This window comes from Erithacus rubecula (assembly GCF_903797595.1).
Source record: "Erithacus rubecula genome assembly, chromosome: 13".
Lineage (NCBI taxonomy): Eukaryota > Metazoa > Chordata > Aves > Passeriformes > Muscicapidae > Erithacus > Erithacus rubecula.
The window spans coordinates 19667035-19688131 of NC_136665.1; the positions used below are offsets into that span (position 1 = coordinate 19667035).

At 51.3% G+C, this 21097-nt stretch overlaps 1 protein-coding gene across 3 annotated transcripts in view; it reads left to right on the forward strand.

Annotated features, from left to right (window-relative positions):
• The window catches only part of GRM7 (glutamate metabotropic receptor 7), a 163473-nt gene that overhangs the window by 86422 nt on the left and 55954 nt on the right, over positions 1–21097 (forward strand). For all 3 annotated transcript variants that reach the window (XR_013775717.1, XM_079316959.1, XM_079316960.1), the window contains exons 3-5: positions 4401–4542; positions 5104–5258; positions 20245–20385. Coding sequence is in view for 2 of the 3 variants with exons in the window: in XM_079316959.1 (XP_079173085.1) it covers positions 4401–4542; positions 5104–5258; positions 20245–20385 (438 nt within the window). In the remaining variant the exon portion in view is untranslated. The remainder of the gene's footprint in view (positions 1–4400; positions 4543–5103; positions 5259–20244; positions 20386–21097) is intronic.

Sequence of the window (21097 nt, forward strand, 5' to 3'; positions counted from 1 at the left end):
CAAAATCTCCCAGTCCCTGAGCTGAGCCTGTTCTCCCTCCTGGTCCCACAGCACATCCTCGTTTTCCTTCTGTGCTGTCTCACTGAGCTCTCTTCCATCTCTCAAAGTGATCTTACCCCATTCCTATAATTTAATTTAGTGTTCCCAAGGAGAGTCTTAATTTTTTGTATATTACTGGAGTTTAACTGCCATAATAAAGGAGAATTTTGAGGTGATAAAACACACCAGGAATGTCATTAAATATGCAGCAAAGGTCTGACACAATGGAATTAAGCATTAATGAATAACATACTAGAAATATTAGTCTTCCATATTAGTTTAGGTGTTCTGTTGTTGGGTTATGATGAGGGCTAATGTGAAAAAATGAAACAATAAACAAGATTAGTGAAAATGAAATTTCCAAGTGATTCAGTAGCTTCTTCACGTGTAGAAAGTTTCTGAGTTTAAGCTGTTGGGTATCCACAGGGATCCTTTTCCTTGGATAAATTGTTGTCATCCCATGTTTTAATGTAATTTTATTATTGGTGCACTTTCCATTTTTACAATTGAATTGTGCCATACTTTGGAGATGTAATTTAAATGGGAGCCCGTCTGTGGATCAGGGCTTTGTAAAGTTCTTCCACTGCCACCAGCAAGGGCTGGGGCTGCTGGCAGGCAGGAGGGGGAGCATTCCCAGGGAGCAGGGTTCAGGAAATTCCTTTGGAGTGCTGGGGTCATCTCCTGAACTCTGCATCCCATCCCAGGAGTTCTGGGATAAATCCCTGGGGTCTTGTGCTGGGAGTGTTCTGGTGAACTTCCAAGGTGGGACAGGGGAATATTTGACATCCAGGGGAATATCTGACATTCAGAGGAATGTTTGACATCCAAGGGAATGTTTGACATCCAGAAGAATATTTAAAATCCAGGGGAATATTGAACATCCAGGAGAATATTTGACATCCAGGAGAATGTCTGACATCCAGAGAAATATTTAACATCCAAGGAAATATTCAACATCCAGAGGGATATTCAAGATCCAGGTCAGAACTTGCTTTGTTCACTTGCTGGGTTGGGAATTTGCAGGTTTGGGAATGGGGCTGGGAATTTTCCTGCACTCCAATAAGTTCCTGAAGGTGGGATTGTTGCTGGTGGCAGGTCCTGGCAGGGGGTTTGTGCTGGTTTTTAGTGTGAGTCACAGGTGGATTCCAGCCTCTGCCTTTGAGGATTTGGGGTTTGTGTTTGTGGGAACAGCTCTGTCCCTGCTGAGGAGGTGCAGCTGCATTTCAGCACTGTAAAATCACCTTTGTCATTCTGGTTCTTTGGGATGTGGTTCTGCTTTATCAGGGAACTCTCCTCAGTTGTGCATTCCAGGTTTTCACACAGGGAGAGTCCTGGTTCCTTCAAAGTCAGTTCTCAGTGTTACTGCCTCTGGTTTCTCCTCTGCACAGAGCAGGAGGTTACAAGTCAGATTCATAAATTGCAACTCATAAACTGGATATGCAGGGAATGGCAGCACCTGCCAAACCCAGCAGTGATACAGAAACTGTGCAAGGCCATGGGAAAAACCTGCTGTGTGCCTTGGAGGTTATTTCATTTCTTCCCCACTTAATTCCCTCCTTTGGCTCCCCCAAACTCCAGTTGAAGTGTTTGATTGATTTATTTCCCCTTGTGTGAGGGGGTCCTGCTTGTTGTGGGGCCACAGCAGCTCCCTGGCAGGGTTTCTGTGAGGGTTCAGAATCTTTATTTTTATTAATTTTTTAAAAATTTATTTATTTTATTGTTATTGTTTACTGTACAAATCTAGGTGCCATCTGTGCTTAACCTGAGCTTTTCTCACCCCTCCCAACAAACCAGCCTTAAAACCTTCATTTTGGGGTGTTTTCTGTGCTGTGTGCAGGGAGGGAGCTGTGCCAGGGGCTTTGTCTGCTGTTCCCAGGGCTCTGATAAACATCCAGGAGGCAGCTCTTGGCAGCTGCTAATTTTAAAGGAACATACTAATCAAATTAATTGAGAGTTCCTTTTAATAATTATCAGCACCAGCATAACTTTGTGACGTGATGATTTCAGCATTGCCAAAAGTGATTCCCCCCAAAAGGGCATCTCTGCAGATAAATCAGCTGAAAAAGTGTTAAATTGTCTCTTTTGCTACCTGATAATCCAATTAAGTGGAGATAAGAAAAGCAGCTCCTGGAGTGTCGGGAGCAGAGGATGTGCTTGGTGTTGGAGCAGAATGCAGAGGGCAATAATCAGGGTATCCATGGCTACTGCAGCAGGGCTTGCACTGCCAGGGATGCATCCCAAACACCAGTGCTGGCTGCAGAGCATCCTCTGGGCCCTGCCTGTCCTGCCATGGCTCAGGGGACAGGAACAGGACATGGCTCAGGGGACAGGAACAGGACAGGCTCAGGGGACAGGAGCAGCCAGGACAGGCTCAGGGGGTTGCTCAGGCTCTGTTTTGTCCCAGCCCCTGCTGGCTCAGTCCCTGGCTGTGGGGAGCTGAGCATCCTGCACTCTGTGCCAGGCTCTGACACAGGACTGGCACTCCCAGGGAAACAAATCATCCCTGCTCACCCTTCAGAGGGCTCGTGCTGTGATCTCACTCAGCAGCCTGAGCCTGCTGGTTGTTTGGTGGTGTGGGATCCACAGATTCACAGGAGCATAAAATCCCATAATGTTTGGGTTGGGAGATCTTGTTCCCCACTCCCTGCCTTGGTGGGACAGCTGCAGCATCCCAGGGGCTGCCAGCCCTGCCAGGGATCCAGGACAGCCCCAGCAGCCCCAGTTCAGCCCCAGTGTCTTTGGCTCTCCTCCATTGCCTCCCAGGCACTTGGTGCTGCTGCTTGGAGCATTTCTCACTTCTCAGGCCACAGGGTAAGGGATTACTGCAGGAATCCTGTGACAGGAGCCTGAATTTGCAACTTTCATGTTTTTACCACCTGATTCCCTGGGAGGTTTTTCCCTCTGAAGTGCTGTGAATTAACCTGACAGTTCCAATCACTGTGCACATGGTTCCTGCTGTGCTGGAAGGTGGGATGAGGACATGGGAGCTGAATTTACTGCATTGTGCCTTTTGGACAGCACACACCCAATTCCCCAGGCACTCAGCTTGCACAGGGGTGACAAGGGGCACACAGATATTTGGATATTTGCCTTTTATCTGTAATTCCTCTCAGCAGAGGTGGTGCCAAGGCTAGCAGGGTGCCATGGCATCTGCCTGGATTGAGAGCAGCTCCCCATCCCAGGGGCTGAGCCCAGGGCACTTTTCCAGGTGTGCAGAGCTCTGCTTTTCACCCTCCCCACTGGGCAGCAGAGAAACAGGAGCTGAGCCCCAGAGGGGGTGGAAAATGTCACAAACACATCTGAGACCTGCCCTCGAATTCCAGAGGAGGAGGGGTTCAGTCCCCTCCTCCAGGTTTTCCACCCTCCAGCACCTTCTCCAGTGCTTCAATTACCAGGATTCTTTAAAAATCTGGGTTTTTTAAAGCTTGTCTGTGAATCTCTTCCTTGTCCTGCTGCCTTTTAATTAACTCATCCCCACTGCTGGTTTTCGTGAAGAGCTCTGATACGTAATTAATTAATGCACTGTGAGTAGGCTGGTATCAAAGATGCTGTAAAAGATGAAAGTGTTTACTACTGAGAAACAAAATAATTAAGGCAAAAGTTGTGTTTTCATCTGCCAGCCACAAGCAGAATGTCAGTGGAGATGGGATTTTTTTTAATTTATTTTTTCTAAAACAAGCTAGGCAGCTGTAATACAAGAACTGTGCTAAAATCAGTGTTCCTGCTCTGGCTGTAGGTGCCTGTGGCTGTGCTGATGCTCTTTGCTGTGTTCTCTGGGTGTTTATGAGAAGTTTCATTCAGACTTGATCTTGAGGCTCCAGTGTTTGTGTCTCTCCACCCTGTTAGGTGGAGGGCACTGGAATGAATAGGGATTTTCTGACACAACGTGGGTTGTGCCAGTATCTCAACTTTGGCTGTTCCCATTCCACGTAAGTCATTCCAGTGGAAGCATTTTCCCCCAGTAGCCCTCAAGTTGCAAAATCAAAAAGAATCTCAGCCCTTCCCTGAGATAAAACCTGCCCAGCACACTGTCAGTGCCTTCTGCCTCTCAGCCCGTTGATTTGGGGGTTTTTATCAGTTTGAGCTTGTTCAGGTTGCTGTTGGTTCCTGTTTTAATTCCTCTTCTTTTCACCCTCCCACTGCCCATTTCCTTGCTTGTTTTGCTGCTCTGCAGTGGGGTGGGCACAGTCTGCAATCACTGACCCTGCAGCCATGCAGGAGAGCAGGAACTGCATGGATCCCTCTGGATCGGGGGTGATCCACTGAGAGCTCCCTCCTCCCTGGGGTGCAGCACCTCCTTTGCTGTCCCTGACCTTTCCCTGCCTCCTCTGAGGTGCCCCTGTCTCTGCCCTGTGCCACAGGTGGGCTCTGCATCGCCCAGTCCCTGAAGATCCCCCAGGAGCGCCGGGACAAGAGCAGCGACTTCGACAGGATCATCCGGCAGCTGCTGGAGACGCCCAACGCCAGGGCCATTGTCACCTTCGCCCACGACGAGGACATCAGGTGGGCAGCACACCTGGGGCAGCACACCTGGGGCTGGAGGGAAGGGACAGCAGCACGTGGGACAGCAGCACCTGGGACAGCACACCTGGGACAGCTCCCAGTTCTGGGACAGCAGCACCTGGGACAGCTCCCAGTTCTGGGACAGCTCCCAGTTCTGGGACAGCTCCCAGTTCTGGGACAGAAGCCCCCTGGGCTCTGGGGGAAGGAGAGCCAGGGAAGGGTCTGGGGTCAGGATGTGGGAATGTGGGGAAATGTCAGAGAGTCTCTGAGTGAGGCAGGAAAAGGTCTGGGATGGGGATATGTGGGAATATGGAGTTGGGAATGTGAGGAAGTGTCAGAAAAACTCTGGGTGAGCCAGGGAAGGGTTTGGGGTAGGGATATGGAGTTGGGAATGTCCAGGAAAGCTCTGAGTGAGGCAGGGAAAGGTCTGGGGTGGGATATGGAGTTGGGAATGTCCAGGAAAGCTCTGAGTGAGCCAGGGACTCATCATCAGCACACCCCATGTGCTAGAGCAGCTCATTTCAATAAAACCACACTCAAACCAAACCATTCTCTCCACAGGCAGGTCCTGGCAGCTGCCAAGAGGGCAGATCAGGTGGGCCATTTCCTGTGGGTGGGCTCAGACACCTGGGGCTCCAAGGTGAGCCCGCTGCTGCAGCAGGAGGACGTTGCTGAGGGAGCCATCACCATCCTGCCCAAGAGAGCCACCATCGAGGGTAAGAGCAGCACTGGGACACACTGGGGCTGTGGGGATGGAGATCTCACTGCTTCATTCAGCACAGGAAAGGCACCAGGATCACTGGGAGAGCATCTTTTGTTTGGGCAGCTCTTGAATGCCCCAGAGAGAACATTGGGGCTGGAATTGGGGAAAACACTTGTAGATGGCAGTGGGGAGAACTGCTGGAAGCCAGGAAGGCTTTTCAGCACTCAAGCAGCAATCAGGTGGTTTTTCTACAAGAACCACTGAAACTGAGACACAAGTTATGGAGTGAGGCAGGAGGCACAGGGTGATATTCTTCAGCTGAACTTATGGGCTTCATTTTAAAATTTTAGATTGCTCATAATGCCAGATGTGTTGCAGCCATGAGAAGTGTCTGGACCCTGATTTTCTCTGTCCCCTGCCCTGGCCCTGCTCCCAGGCTCTGGGGGTGAACCTGGGGCACAAACAGGTTCTTGGGAGGCATCTCCACCTCCTGATTCCTCCCAGAATTTCTCTGTGTTCCTTGTGGGGAAACTCAAGATTATTTCCCAGCTGAGGTTGTCAGAGACCTGATTTCAGAGCTTGGGGGACGTGCCAGGGCTTTATCCCTGAAGGGATTTAACCCCTGAAAGGAAAACCCAACTGATCAGAACCTCTCATACAGGGGAGGGAACGTCTTGGGCAACTCCTCTGAATCACAGAAGTTTCCTACTGAAGGACTACATCTTCATTTTTCCATTTAAACTCAACTTTTCTTTCAGATCAAGCACTGGGTTTATCCACATTGCTTGTGTGCACTTCAGAAATATCCACACCTGTACAGATGTGTGTGTGTGTGGCGAATTTTGGGAAAGTTGTTTTGCTTAATCCTTTTGTTTCTTAGTTTCCCTTTGTGCTCTCAAGTGTTTGTTGTCTGATCTCACCTCGATTTGTTCATCCTGTTGGGGGTAAAGATGCTTTAGCATCCACCTGGGCACAGAGGGGTTGGTCAGAGTCTGAGTTCTCTGGAATCTGGAGGAAAACTTGTTTCCAGGGGAGGCTCTGAGCAGAGAAACCCAACTCTGCTGGCCCAGCCCTCGAGCACGCTGCCCACATTGAAATGGGTTCTGGTGTCTTCACTCCCTGGAAAACCAAATATTTGCATTTCTCCTGTGCCTGCACTCCCTGCTCATCAGTGATTCCTCTCAGGTAGATCATCTGCTTCATTCTTTTCCATTTTTAACCCCCCGAGGTACTCTCGGATGTTATTTCTCTGTAAATACAGAAAGTTGACAGACAATGAAGTGGCTTGTTTCAGAAAACCTGAATATTTTAATAAGCTTTTCACACTGTCTGTATTCATCCCTGAGGGTTTCTGACACAGAAACGAGAATTCTGTCAGCAGTACACAGAAACAAAAACTTCCCACGTTTGTTTGTTTGAAGATGTTTTCCTTTCAGGTTACACGTTAAACCCTCCTGGGAGGCACGAGGGGTTTGGAGGCAGGGTGGGAAAGTTCAGGAGTGGAAAGGCAGCTAAAGCAGAGTTTTTGGTGGCAGTGGATTTGGTGTATCTGCAAAAAAAACCTGTTTATTGAGCCTGGAAATATCTCCTTGCTCAGTACCTGGGAGAGCTGCCCAAGGTGGGCTGGGGGTTGCTGTGCTGCCCAAATCCCATTTCACCTTTCTGACTGAGGTGTGCTGCAGGAGCAGACACATTTTGGGCAGGGAGTGCCCCTGTCTGGGGAGGAGCAGCCTGGGGCAGGGGTGCAGCAGTGCCTGGGGGAGGCAGAGCAGTGTCCCTGTGCAGAGCAGAGCCCAGGCTGCTCCCTGCCCTCTCCAAAGGCTGGTTCCTGCCCTGCCAGCCCCATCCAGCCCTCCCTGAATGCCATCTGGAGGTGCCATCTGCTCCTGCTGCAGCTGCAGGGAGCACTTCCCCCTTTTGGGCTGATCCCATTTGTGCCTCCTTCCCCAGGAGAGCAGCAGTGGATGTGCCAGGGGTCCCCAGGCTTTGGTGTTTCCATGCCCAGGGAGGCTCCTGTCCCTCTGGATTGTCCCTCTTTCCTTTCTGTTGTTTTCATCTCACTTGGCCACGAGACCCAGAGAAAGGAATTCAGCATTTTAACATCATTCTTCCACCATCCAGAAATGAACCTCTGCTTCCTAAAATCCACCAACACTTTGCTTTTGCTGAACATCAAATTAAAGAAATAAAGCACCTTGACTTTCCCTGCAAACTGAAGGGAGCAAACTGCAGGAGCTGCTGAGCAGAGCCAGCCCAGCTCCTGTCCTGCAGCATCCTGGGGCTCCAGGCAGGGCCACTGTCCTGAGTAGTGTTTGGGATATGTTGGAAGGAGATTCCTAAGAAACCTTGCTGGAAGCAGAGGGGGCACTGCAGCTCACGTGCCCTGACCCCAATACTGGCTCTGCCTGTTGCCCCAGGGAAGGGAATAATGCCTGGCTGAGCATCCAGGAGCCCTGCTGCACTCACAGGGGGGCCTGTCAGTTCAAAGCTGCAGGGCACACTTGGGATTAGCAGGGAAAAAAGTGTTTTTCAATGTATTCTTCAGCCCCCATTGTGACTTCAGTTCAGAGTTCAGGAGTGAAGTGTTCTGTGTTTTACACTCTGGACACAGGAACCAGCTGATGCTGCTGCTTTTCTGACACTGGGAATATCCCAGCAGCCTGTGGCTCCAGAGGGGACCTAAAAGTGTTTGACTTTTTCATCCTTTTTGTAGGATCAGGCCCCAGATCCACACTTATTTGTCTTGGTACTTGATGTCACTCTTGGGACAGAATTTTCTTTGCCACAGTCCCATGGGAGGGATTTAGGAAATCATTAGATGAACTGAATTCATTCATCTTAAGTCAGTCTTAATATAGCCTGATTGTGTTTGATGTAATTATGCTGAAAGGATAAAGTTGCATTTTATTTGCATAATTGACAGTGAGCCAGGGAAGTGCACATGGAAGAGGAATCACTCCTGGGCAAGGTGGGAGCAGCTCCAGAGCCAGCCCAGCCAGGTACAGGGAGCCTGAAGGGCTTGGGGAGGCTTGCAGAGGAGAAAAAGGAGATGATTTATTTCTGTGGTGGTTGGTTTGTTCACAGAGCAGCTGTGATGCTGCACCCACAGCAGGGTCTGCTGACACAGGAGGAGATTCCCAAACTCATCCTGAGCCCCAGGAGTTGTTTTACCCTCAGCTGTGAGGGACAGTGCTCTCCTCACCTCCTCCTTTCTGCGGTTCCTTTTTCTCCCTGTGCAGGGTTTCCCAGCTGGGCAGTTCCAGGCTGGCACTGGGAGCACTGGTCTGTGCTGACTGAGCTCTGGGCTTTCCTCTCGTGGTTTTTCTGCCTTCCCTCTCTCAGGTGTGTGCTCTGTCTGCATGGACAGAGCTCCCAGGGAGATGGAGCCAAGGAGGGAGCAGAAACACAGGGGATAATACAGAGATTTGATCTGAATTATTTAGAAAGTCTGGCAAAAGCTTTGCTGATGAGGAGAAAAACAGTCTTTACTGTCTGAGCTCAGAATTGATGCAACTGAACAGTGGGATTCAAATAGATTTCAGATTAATGATTCAATTCCAGAGGCTGTGGATGGGCTGAGGCTGAGTTTGTGAAGCTCTGGGCAGGAAGGCTGAGGGATGGCTCCACTCCAGCACAGGGATGAGCCTATATATTTAAAAACCAAAAACTGCAAGCACTGCAAACCAACAGAACTGTCCCTGGAATTTTCAGCTGTTTGTCTTCCAAGGAGATGGCAGATCCTGTTCTGTTTTCATTTCCAATAAGAGCTGGTTTGCTCCTTTTTTTTTTTTTGTTTGGGCAGAAGAAACAATGGAAGAGTGGTGACCTAAGCAAAACTGAGGATGCAATTCCCTCCCTGCAGTGTTTCACCCTCAGTGCCCCAGTGTGGCAAAGGAAGGGAGCTCAGGGTTCATTTTTCCCTGGAATATTCCCTGGGAGTGATGTGCTGCCCACAGCCCTTCCTGGCTGCTCTTGGGGGAGCAGGGCCAGTGTATTTTGCATATTGCTACTTGTCAGACACTTCCCTTTGGGTTTTCTCTTTGTTCACAGCCTGGTGCAGCCTCTCCCAGTTCTCTGTTGCTCTCCAGCTTTTTCTGTGTCCCTGGGGCCTGAGCCATGGGCTTTGGAGAGGAGCTGGGATGGGAGGGTTTGTTCTGGGGGCTGTGGGGCTGCAGCCTGGCTGGAGCAGAGCCCAGCAGCCCCAAAATCCAGAGGGGGACCAGTGCCAAGGGAGAGGGTGTGAGGTTCTGTGACCTCCAGTGCTCTCTGTGCCAGCTCCAGAGCTCTTGGCTCCTACTTCATCAGGTTCTCTAAATTAGGCAAACAGCTGATAGCCAAAAGGTTATTTATTACAAAGCACACCAGTCTCAACAGGCAAGCAGACAATGGCAATGCAGTGGCAATAAGCAAATGGCTGAAAACACCAGCTCTGAGCTGTGCTTTGGGGCACTGGGGATGCTGAGGCTGCTCTGAGGGAGGGATGAGCCCATGGGATCACCCAGAGGAGCATTGATCACCCATTGATCAGTGCTTTGGGACACCCTGGGCTGCATCTCTGCCATGCAGCTGGATGTGTTTGGGTGTTTCCAGCCAGAGAGGAAGGAGTGTATTTTCAGAATGCTGCTGTTTGTGTGTGGCAGCTCCAGTACCTCTCCTGCAGGAGGCTCTGATGGATGCAGAGTTTGTGAGGAGCAAAGCAGTGTCTGCATCACACCCCAAAAATGCCCTCCCTGCCCCAGTGCCACGTTTGGGGTGCTGAGTCCTGCCTGAGCAGCTGCTCCCATCCAGGAAAGCTGCTGGGGCAGGGGCTGCACACCCCAGGGTGTTCCTGGCACCCCTGGAGCAGGCTCAGCACTCAGGAATGAGCTCATTTTGGAGCTGAGAAAGCTTCCAAAGGCTTGGCTTGTTTGTGCATTTGTCTTCCAGTGTGTATTGTTAAAGCTTCACTGATTATAGGCTTTGCAAAGGAGTAGCTTAGGAAATAATGCACAGAACAATACACATAATTTCCTTAAAGATGATACAATGAAGGCAGAAGTGCCACTTCACTCCTGCTGGGCTGGCAGGGCTGCCTCAGGAGCCTGTTTTCCTTCTGCTGGCTCCACTGCACGACAACAAAGGGGTGGAGAATGATTTAGGGGAATTTAGGAATAGATTTAGGAGAAGCAGCCCCTGTGCTGGCTCCTGGGAAGGGGGGCAGGAGTCAGCAGGTCCATGGGCTGGATAAACAGCCCAAGTGCTGAGGGGCTGGGACTGCCCAGGGAGAGGTCTGGGGGGCAGAGCTCAGCCTTTATTCCCATTATTTATTTATTTATTTATTATTCCCATTATTCTTTATTTATTTATTATTCCCATTATTCTTTATCTAGTATTCTTTGTTATTTATTTCTTTATTTATTATTCCCATTATTCTTTATTCCCAATATTCTTGATTCCCATCAGAAAGGAGCTACCCTGTTTCTGTTGGCACAGCCCTGATGGAACCTCACACTCACCTGTGGCTTTCCTCCTGTCAGCACTCAGCTGATGAGGTGATAAATTAATTTAATAGAGGTGTTTATCCAGAAGGGGCAGGCAGCCTGCAGGTTCTACCAATGCAATACAGAAGAATGCAGCAGGGAAGAAGCTGCAGGAACCTCTCAGGGGTGTCCCAGCTCAGTGGGGTCAGCAGAGGCTGCACCTTCTCAGGTGTGTTAAGGGATTGTGTTAAAGGGGTGAGGGAGGCTCTCAGGGTGATGGTGGCTGCTGGGAGAAGGGGCTGGGGGGGCTGGGGAGCCCGGGCAGAGCCAGGGCTGGGCTGCACCTGTGCCCAGGTACAGCCCAAACCCCCCTGCCCAGGTACAGCCCCAACCCCACCCCCCCTGCCCAGGTACAGCCACAGCCCAACCCCCCCTGCCCAGGTACAGCCCAACCCCCCTGCCCAGGTACAGCCACAGCCCAACCCCCCTGCCCAGGTACAGCCCCAACCCCCCTGCCCAGGTACAGCCCAACCCCCCTGCCCAGGTACAGCCCCAACCCCCCTGCCCAGGTACAGCCCAACCCCCCTGCCCAGGTACAGCCCAACCCCCCCTGCCCAGGTACAGCCACAGCCCAACCCCCCTGCCCAGGTACAGCCCAACCCCCCCTGCCCAGGTACAGCCACAGCCCAACCCCCCTGCCCAGGTACAGCCCAACCCCCCCTGCCCAGGTACAGCCCAACCCCCCCTGCCCAGGTACAGCCCAACCCCCCCTGCCCAGGTACAGCCCCAACCCCCCTGCCCAGGTACAGCCCAACCCCCCCTGCCCAGGTGCAGCCACAGCCCAACCCCCCCTGCCCAGGTGCAGCCCAACCCCCCCTGCCCAGGTACAGCCACAGCCCAACCCCCTGCCCTGTGACACCTCCCTGGGCTCCCTGCAGCCACACCAGCCCCCTGCCCTCCCCCTGCCCTCCTCCCAACCCTGTGCTCTGGCTGCTCACAGTGCAGACCCCCCTTGTCCAGCCACAGCACATCCTGGAGGAGGGACCTGTGAAAATTGAGTGTAAAGAAGAAATCCTTCTCTCCCTCGCTGTCAGCTTTTCTCTCTGTTCAATCTCTGCTTCCCACAGCCTGAACTCCCCCAGAAGAGCATCCCAGGGCTGGGGGGCTGAGCTGTTTCTGCAGGGCTTTGGGCAGGGCTGTGGTAGCAAAGCCAGGAGAGGTGAAGCCTCGAGCTCTGCTGCCAGACTCTCCTGCTCTCCCAGCAGTTCCCAGTGGCACAGCCCTGCCCCAGGGATTTCCTTCCCACTCCTGGCAAGGTTTGCACTGGGCACCTCATTTACACAGGACCAAGTACAAATGAGTTAATACAATGCTGCAGTGAGTTCATTTTGTGAAACCAAATTGGTTTGCTTTATCTAAAAAACCCTGAAATCTGAACCACACCTGAACTGCCTTTGACCTCCTTGGAATTTAGATGATATTTTTAGTTCTGGCACTTATTTGAAATGCTGATGTGTCAGTCCCAAGGAGGGAATACTTGTCTCGAGTATTGCCACTTGAAATTTTGGGAAGCCACACAGATGTTCATCTCCTCATTATGGAAATAATGTATTTGGGTAATGTGTTGGTATGAAGAGAGGGGAATACAAATTATCTTGTGACTTGAGAGCCATTTTAAAGTTTCCTTATGTTCAGGCAGCCTCAGATCTGTCCCAGCAGCTCTGACCCTGCCAGGGCAGCTCTGGGCACAGCCTGCCCTCAGCAGCTGCTGGATACTGGGATATTTATTGGGGTATTGGGATATTTATTGGGATATTGGGATATTTTTATTGGGATATTTATTGGGATATTTATTGGGGTATTGGGATATTTTTATTGGGATATTGATCCTCCTGGGAATGCAGTGCTGCTCTTAGGGTGGGCTCCAGTGGCTCTGGGTGTTCTGGGTGCATGTGAGGGGAGCTCTGAGCCAGGAACTGGCCACAGGACTGGCCTGGTAGCCCCCAAGGCTGGCCAGCACCCCGGAGGGAAGGTTGGGGTGGGATATCCCTGAAGGACACAGTGGGGGAGGAGGATGAGGGGTGGTGCTTGGAGGATGCTCTGCTCCTCTCTGAAACCAGCTAGAAATGGGTTTTGCTTTCCCAGAGGTGCAGGGATTCCCTTGGGGTGCTGTGGGTGCCCTGTCCCTGCCCCTGGGGAGGTTCCAGGGTTGCCAGCCCCAGGAATGCCCCTGTTTGCCCTGCTGTGCCCAGGGGTGGGCAGCTGTGCTTGGGGTGGTCCCTGTGCCCAGGGGAGCAGGGAGGGAACAGCAGAGATCCCCTCTGCTCAGCCTGGCACTGCTCAGCCTGCCTGGCAGCCAAGGAATCTGAGAAATCAAGAATTCCAAGCTGTCAACCAGCAAGGAGTTTGTGTTCTGTAAAAGGACCTAAGGCAAAAAGGGAATGATGTGATGAGGGGTTGGGTTCTACTCTGAGTGAGCTGGGGCTGCTCTGGGGAGACCCTGGAGCCCCTTCCTTACCTGCAGAGGGGGGGGCAGGAAACTGGGGAGGGATTTTTCACAGGATCAGGGGGATTGGACAAGTGGAGGAGGAGGAGAGCTTAAATTGGATGGCACAAGGTGCCCAGAGCAGCCCTGGCTGCCCCTGGATCCCTGGAGTGCCAGGCCAGGCTGGAGCAGCTGGGACAGTGGGGGGGGTCCCTGCCATGGCTGAGTGGCACTGGGGGGGATTTGGGGTCATTTCCCATTGATGGGGATGTGCAGTGAGGGGGGCAGTGCCCCTGTGCCAGGACAGGGCAGGGCTGCAGTGTCCCCAGCAGTGTCCCCAGCAGTGTCCCCAGCAGTGTCCCCAGCAGGGCTGGCTGTGCTCTGGGGGCTCTGGGGACACCTGGCACTCCCAGCAGTGCTCAGAGCTGGGGACCCTCTGCTGTGGCTGCTGTTGACATGGAAACACTGCAGTGAGAGCAGGCAGAAAATCAGCTCTGCTGGGAAGGGCTCAGTGCTGGGGAGAGCAGCCCCTTGCATCCTCATTTCATTATAATTCTTTATTATCCTTTTTAACCTGTTGAGTGCCTCCAGGAGTTGCTGCATCCCAACAAGGGATTCCTGTATTTTCAGCCTGGTTTGAGTTCTGGCTGGGGGGCTGGAGTTTAACTCTTTTGGGGAGATGCTGGGAGTTCTGTCAGTGGCTGCTGGGCAGAGACCAAAATCATTCTCATGTTCTGATTTAAACCTCCCAGATCTCGGGTTTTGCTGCTCTGCTTTGTTAAGATGGAGCAGCCCCTGGTGTCAGCAGTCCCAGTGGGGTGCAGTGCTCAGCCTGGGGGGGTTTGGGGCTCTCAGAGCATCCCTGGCAGCTCAGGCTGGATTTGTCCTGAAAATGGAAACAGGGACAAATGCAGGGGTTGTGCTGCTGGGCTGGTGCATGGAGCTCTCAGGGGGCTGTGAAATGCAGAATAATGAATAATTACAAGCTGTGTATTAACCTTTCCCTGCCAGGGCTGCCTCAGGCAGCACCTGGGCCCTGACCCCCCTGCCCTGGCAGCTGCATCCCTCTGTGCAGTGGTGATGAGACACTCACTACACCTGTCTGACACAGAACCTTTGCAGCCTGAAATCCCAGATCTGCCCCGAGTGCAAGTTCCTCTCAATGTGATTTATGTCATGGGTATAAAAAGTCAAATGTGACAGCACCTAAAATACCCTTCTGCACAGTTATAATCAACGATTTAAAAAGAAAACAACTGCAGAGCACTTTTATGGCACGATGGAAGTTAATAAAATCATTTATTTTATGGCCTTTTTACCGAGTAAGAAGGTAAAAAAAAAAAATATGTAGACTGTCTTAATACCACCCCATAGTGTGTGGTTGGGCAACAGCATAAAACCTGCAGAGAGACTTGCTGTCCTAAAATTGATCCTGTCATTCCCCAGCTAATGCTTTTATCCCAGATTTAATGTGGGTAAATGAAACTGCTTTGGGTTAAATGCTAGGAAAATTGGAAAAGTGCTTGAGTAGCTGCTTTCAACTCATTTGGCATCAATAATTGCAGCAGCTGATGATTTACTGTGTGGGTAAATAGCTGGTTGTCACTAGTGTGGACATCCTTGGGACTAAATAGAAGAATAAAAATAATCATAAACTGTTCAAATCCCTGCTCCAGTGAAACTGGGTCAATATGTTGGATTTGCTCTCACCTGGGCTGACAATCAGAGTACTTGAGGCACATGGGAAATGCAGTGGGTCAATAATTCTGTGGTTTAATTAGACTTAATGATTTTCCTTATTCAATAACCCCTGAGCCCCTGCAGTCCCTTGTGACACGTGGAGGGGAAGGTTTGCAGCCTGTGCTGCTGAGGTGGCACAGGTCCCCCTCAGCTCCTGCTGGTGGCACTGGAGCCAGCCCAGGGGGAGATCCATGGATTTCATCCCTGGTTTCACAGGGGCTGCTTCTCCTGGGTGTCCTTGTCCCTGTCCTTGTCCCTGTCCTGCTCCTGACTCTCCCAATGACAAATCCAGCTCCCCCATCCCTGTCCATGTTCCCAACTCTCCTGGTTACAAATCCAGCTCCCTCTGTCCTTGTCCCTGTCCATGTTCCTGACTCTCCTGGTGACAAATACAGCTCCCCTCCCTGTCCCTATCCCTGAGTGTGTTCCTGACTCTTTCCTGCTGCCAGGCTCTCCCTGTCCTTGTCCCTGTCCCTGGGTGTGTTCCTGACTCTTTCCTAATGACAAATCCAGCTCCCCCTGTCCCTGAGTTTTTCTGGGTGACAAATCCAGTTCCCTCTGTCCCTGGGTGTGTTCCTGACTGTCCTGGTGACAAACCCCTGCTGCCAGTCTGTCCCTGTCCCTGGGTGTGCTCCTGGCTCTATCCCAGTGACAAATCCAGCTTGCCCTGTCCCCAGCACAGCCCCAGCCAGGTTTGTCCTGAGCCTGAACAATTCCCAGCAGTGCCAGGGAACAGAGCCCTGTGCTCCCAGCCAGAAAAGGGCACCACAGGGAGACAGGGTTAATGTCACAACTCAGTCATTTGGGGTTTTTGGGGTGGGGTCAGCAGGGTTCATTTCCTGGCTGGTAATTTAGGGGCTCCTCTGAGCATTCCTGGTGGTGCTGGAGCTGTTCCCTGCCTGGACTTCCCAGCTCCTCCATAGGGTTTGGGATCCTGTCCCTTTCTCCCACTCCCCCCTACATGTCCCCCTTTTTTTCCCCTCTGTCTCATCACAATGAGGTTCATGTACATATTTATACTGTGGTGGAAAATAAATGAACCCTTTAGGTAGTATCATCTTTCTATGTGTAAAAATAATGATTTAATCAAATCACAGTGATTTGAAGTAATAAGAGATTCATTGTAATTTGGAAAATCTCATAAAAGAACTATTTATATCTCTTAGAGGTATTTGCTGAAAAAGTAATTTGCTAAAGTATGAAATATGGAGAGCATTGGGGAATCACTAAATCTTGTCACAGCAGTGCAGTGCTTGGTCACGAATAGGGGTGAGAAGTGATTATTCCTCCTTTTGCATTTGAGCATCCAGAGTTTTCTGTTGGGTCATTGAATTCCCAGAGGCTCTGAACCCCAAACTCTCAGGCTCAGCTCTGTGTGTGAGAGTTGTGTTCGTGTCCTGGGTCAGAGAGGTGAAGCACAGGCTCAGGTCTGCTGTCAGTGAGAGAATCTTTGCCTTGATCACCCCCAGTGTTTATGAGTCAGGTCCATTCCAAAAACCTGTCTAAAACTAGAGAAGCATTTGAGATTGCCAGTGTCCCAGGCAGGACAGCCCTGTGGGGAGTGCAGGAACAGTCCTGGCTGGTGAAATAACCCCTGGGAATGTCCTAGGCCAGGCTGGGCAGGGCTGGGAGAGCCTGGGACAGTGGGAGGGCTGGGATGGGACGGAATCCAGGTCCTTCCAGCCCAAAGCATTTCGGGATTGTTGTTCCCAGGCTGGGGAGGAGGGCAGTTTGCAGGATGCATCTGGCAGGTTTTCCTGGTTTGGAGGACAGGTGTCTGCCAATAAAGGTAGAAGCATCTCTTTGAAATGGAGAATGTAAACCTCCTCCCTCCGAATTATTATAATTTTGAAATTAAGGGGCTCTCAGGCAAAGAAATTGGAAATTGGGAATAACAGTTCTTTGCTAGGAAAATTAAAATAGAAATGCAGTATGACAAAGAACAATCCCAACCCTGCCAGAGTCAGAATCCAAGCTGGCACAGTCAGTCAGTCAGGGTGGTGGCACAGTCCCATTCCATGGTGCTGCATCCTCCTGCAGGGGCAGATGTGGCTCAGCTGGAGCAGTGCTCCTGGAGAAGGTGCAGTTTCCTCTGAAGCTCCAGGGATGATGTGGAAGGGTCTGGCTTTCCTCTGGAATCCAGTGGAAAGAAGGTTCCTTGGTGTCCAAAATGTCAGTTTTTATCTGGGTAGGAAAGGCTTGGCTCCTGCCCTGGCTGGAGCATCTCCCAGTGGGATGATGGAATTTTATCAGCCATGCACTGGGACTCACTGGCCATGAACAGGAGATAACTCCTGGAGGGAGGATGGGCTGTGGGAAGATAAAGATGATTGCCCAGCTGGTTTAAAGATGGCCCATTAGCAGATAATGTGTGCCAGGAGATAAAGATCACTGCCACACCCAGTTTTAAACCATGGCCCATTAACAGGAGATATCTCCCACAGGGATAAGAATCGCTGCCACACCCAGTTTGTAACAATGGCCCATTAACAGGTGATAGCTCCTGGATGAAGGGTGGGTGATGGGAAAGATAAAGATGATTGCCCAGCTGGTTTAAAGATGGCCCATTAGCAAAGAATATGTGCCAGGAGATCAGGGGCACTGCCCCACCTGGCTGCAGCAGATGGGACAGAATTCACATTTCTGCCACATCCTGAACCCAGACACAGGGGTTCTCCTGTGTGGGAGCAGCAATCCCAAAGCTGCACAGAGGGAGGGGTGGCTGCACAGCACTGACCAGCTCTGAGCCCTGTCCTGCTGTCACTCACCCACGTGTCCTGATCAATAGAAAAGAATGGTAAAAAATGTTCCCTTTTTAATAGGGATCCATATTCCTGCCTGCAAATGCAGAGGGATCATTAAACCAATCAATGAGAATGTTATTATTTGTTATTAAATCTGTAAAGCTTTGGAGTAATTCATATGGAATTCTATTACAGTTTTATCAGGACTCATTGATTTTGTGTTATTAAGTTATAGAGCACTTTCCCCAGAGGCCAGTGAGTTTGGCACGTGGGGAGGGTTTATTGGTGCTCTTTCCCAGCCATATGGATATTGTACATCCTAGGACTGGATATCCCCTTTGAAATGCTCTTTTAATTAGGAGGAAAACCAATATACACAGGTTTACAGCAAAAAGTTCAGGTTCTGTGCCCCTACAACCTGATTGTTTTCTGAACATTCTCCTGACCCATCCACAAGAATGTTTTCCTTAGGAAATTTAATCCTATAAATGATTATCATAGAATCACAGAAGGGTTTGGGTAGAGAAATAGTGCTGGCCCTTCTAGAGACTGCCCAGAAATGTTCCTAAACCACTAATTTGTTATTAGTTAGCTACAGCAGGTGTCCCAGGAGTTTTAACCAATTATTTACTCAGTCTGTGGGAGGCCAGCTGAAGTCCCTGCCTCAGGTTGAACAGAGCAGGGAGAGATGGGGGTCTCTGGCACCCCAGGATCTCTCTTTTCCTGCAGTTTGATCCATTTTATTCTGGGAAGGTTTCATTTCAGGCTGCAGTAGAGGGCTGGAAACTCGTGTGGAGCTTACAGAGTAAGGAACTCAGTAAAGCTGCAGCCAGTAAAACTCGAGTTTAACTCACAGAGTGCAGCCAGGCACTCAGTAAAGCTGCAGTCAGCACTGAGGGTTTCTCCCAGCCACTCTGGAGGTTTTCTTGCAGGTTTTTGCAGTCCTCACTGGGGCTGGGTCTCTGAGTTTAGCACCTTCCTGCTGCCCTTGTTGTAGGAGGGATCTGCTTCTGATTTTAATAAATCAGGTGATTAATGCTGGTGAGGCTGCAGGTGAAATTTTAATTGGCTTTCAGCTTGTTCCTGGAAGGCTCAGTGCTGATGTTCCTGGCTGGTTTTTGGAGATGACGTGGGATGTGTCAAGAGCAGCAGGCTCAGCCTGGGAAAACACAGGTTAGAGCTGGGTCAGTGGCACACAGAGCAGAGGGATTGACCCCATTCCCAGTCTCCTTTCCAATTTTAAAACAGCTGGGTTTGTGCTGCCTATTTTTATCCCTGGTGGAGGGATTGTGCTGATTTCATCGTGCCAGATGGTTTTCCTCAGACTCTGCTCCACCCTGTGTGGCTTTACCCACCCATGGCAGGAGGGAGATCCTTGGCTGCAGTTCCAGAACGTTCCCCTGTCCATGGAATGTGTCTGCAGAGCTGTGTGATGGTGCAGCATCTGGGTGCTCTGGGCTGTGAGAGCTCATTGCTCCATCCTTGCTCCTGTGCAGTGCCAGAACAGCTGGGGAACAGGAGGGGGAGAATGAACATCCTCTGAGGTTCCCATCCCCAGTGGGTTTGCCCTTGTGGATGGCAGATAATTCACCTCAGAGCTTCTCTGGGTACTGCCAGCATTCTCCTTCACCATTACTCTGCTTCATCCAGGTTTAGGATTTGGGCAGTTTGGATTCCTCCACAACTTTCTTAGTGAAAGAAAACACTCTTTTTGTGGCTGGGCTTGAGCTGGGTTCAGCTGTGGGAGGTTCCCTGAGCAGCAGGGCTCTGGTGCAGCCACAGGCAGGTGAGCCCAGCCAGGTGAGTGTCCCCACCCTGGGGCTGACACTCCTGGGAGAGCAGCACAGCCCCAGCCTGGAGAGGGACAGGGAGACACAGCTGGAAAGCTGGGAGGGCAGCAGGGTCTGGGGTGCCAGGAGCCCGTGCCAGGGCTGGAGCAGCATCACCTGCTAGTGGCACAGGTGCCAGCACTGCCTTGCTCTGTGCCAGCAGCACTTGGCTGTGCCCTGCAGGCTCTGCTCCTGCTGAGCAGGGATGGGCACAGCTGCTGCAGCTGCAGGGAAAAACAACACTAGGCGTGACAGCAGGCTTTGTGTGAGAGCACACAGACACAAACTCCTTTATTTGTGCTCATGCAAACCTCGTTTTTCAGAGAAAGCCAGGAGTGCAGTGGGACAGTAACAGGATGTGGGTGCTGGTTCGGGGGGATTTGGATGCACAGGGGTGCTGGTAACACCCTGTGAGATGGAGGTGCCTCCTCTGGAAGTCTGGGCAGGCCAATAACAAAATTAGTGAGTGTCTTGAGCTCAGCCCAGTGTCAGCTGCACCACATCTTGTATTTCCACTCCCAATTGGTACATCTCTAACCCATCCTTTTTCCTTACAACTTTTTTCTCTATTGGTCTGTTTTACATTTGTCTAGGCCAGTTTTAAGGGCCATTTTCCTGCAGGATGCAGCTGATGAGGGAGCAGGGATGCTGTCTGTCCCCATGCTGACCTCCCATGGGCACAGAGGGGCACGAGGGCAGAGCTGCACCCAGCAGGACCCAGCTGTGCCCTGTCCTCCTGCAGGCTTTGACACCTACTTCACCTCCCGCACCCTGGAGAACAACAGGAGGAACGTGTGGTTTGCAGAGTACTGGGAGGAGAACTTCAACTGCAAGCTGACCATCACTGGCTCCAAGAAGGAGGACACGGACCGCAAGTGCACAGGTAGCTCATCCTTCTCTGCTGGGGCAGTGGGAAGCAGGGTGGTTTCACTGGGGTCATGGAGGGTGTTTGTTTTGGATGGAGGATGGAGAAATTGAGGAAGGAATTCTTCCCCTGGCTTCCCCTGTGGCTGGGGATCCCTGGCAGTGCCCAAGGCCAGGCTGGACACTGGGGCTGCAGCACCTGGGACAGTGAAAGTGTCCCTGTCATGGCAGGGGTGGCACTGGATGATCCACAAGGTCCCTTCCAACCCAAACCATCTGGGATTCCATGGTTCCATGGTTAGGGCACCCTGGAGAAGCGTTGGGTGGAATGTTCCTCTGTGTCACTGAGGCCATGGCCAGTGCTGTCACCTGATGTCCCATCACCCCCTTTAGATTTCCCAATTGAAATGTGTTACATTGGATAATTGCCTCAAGTTGTGATCAGAGGAAATGGGTTCATGGAAGGATTTGTTTTACTTTGATGGAAAAGTGATGAAAACTCCCTTGCAGAGGAGTGGGGAGGGAGTTTGGGGGCCAGGGAGCAGCTCAGCACTCCTGGGTACAGATCCTGCTCCAGAGGGGTGGGGAGGCAGTTTGGCTTGGAGCATTACCCAGTGCTCAGTGCTTTGTGTGGTGAGCAGCAGAGATGTCACAGCTGCTCTGCTCTGCCCAGGCAGCTCCGTGGGGATTGGTGGGTGTGTTGGATAAAGGCTTTAGTGTCTGATGGGATC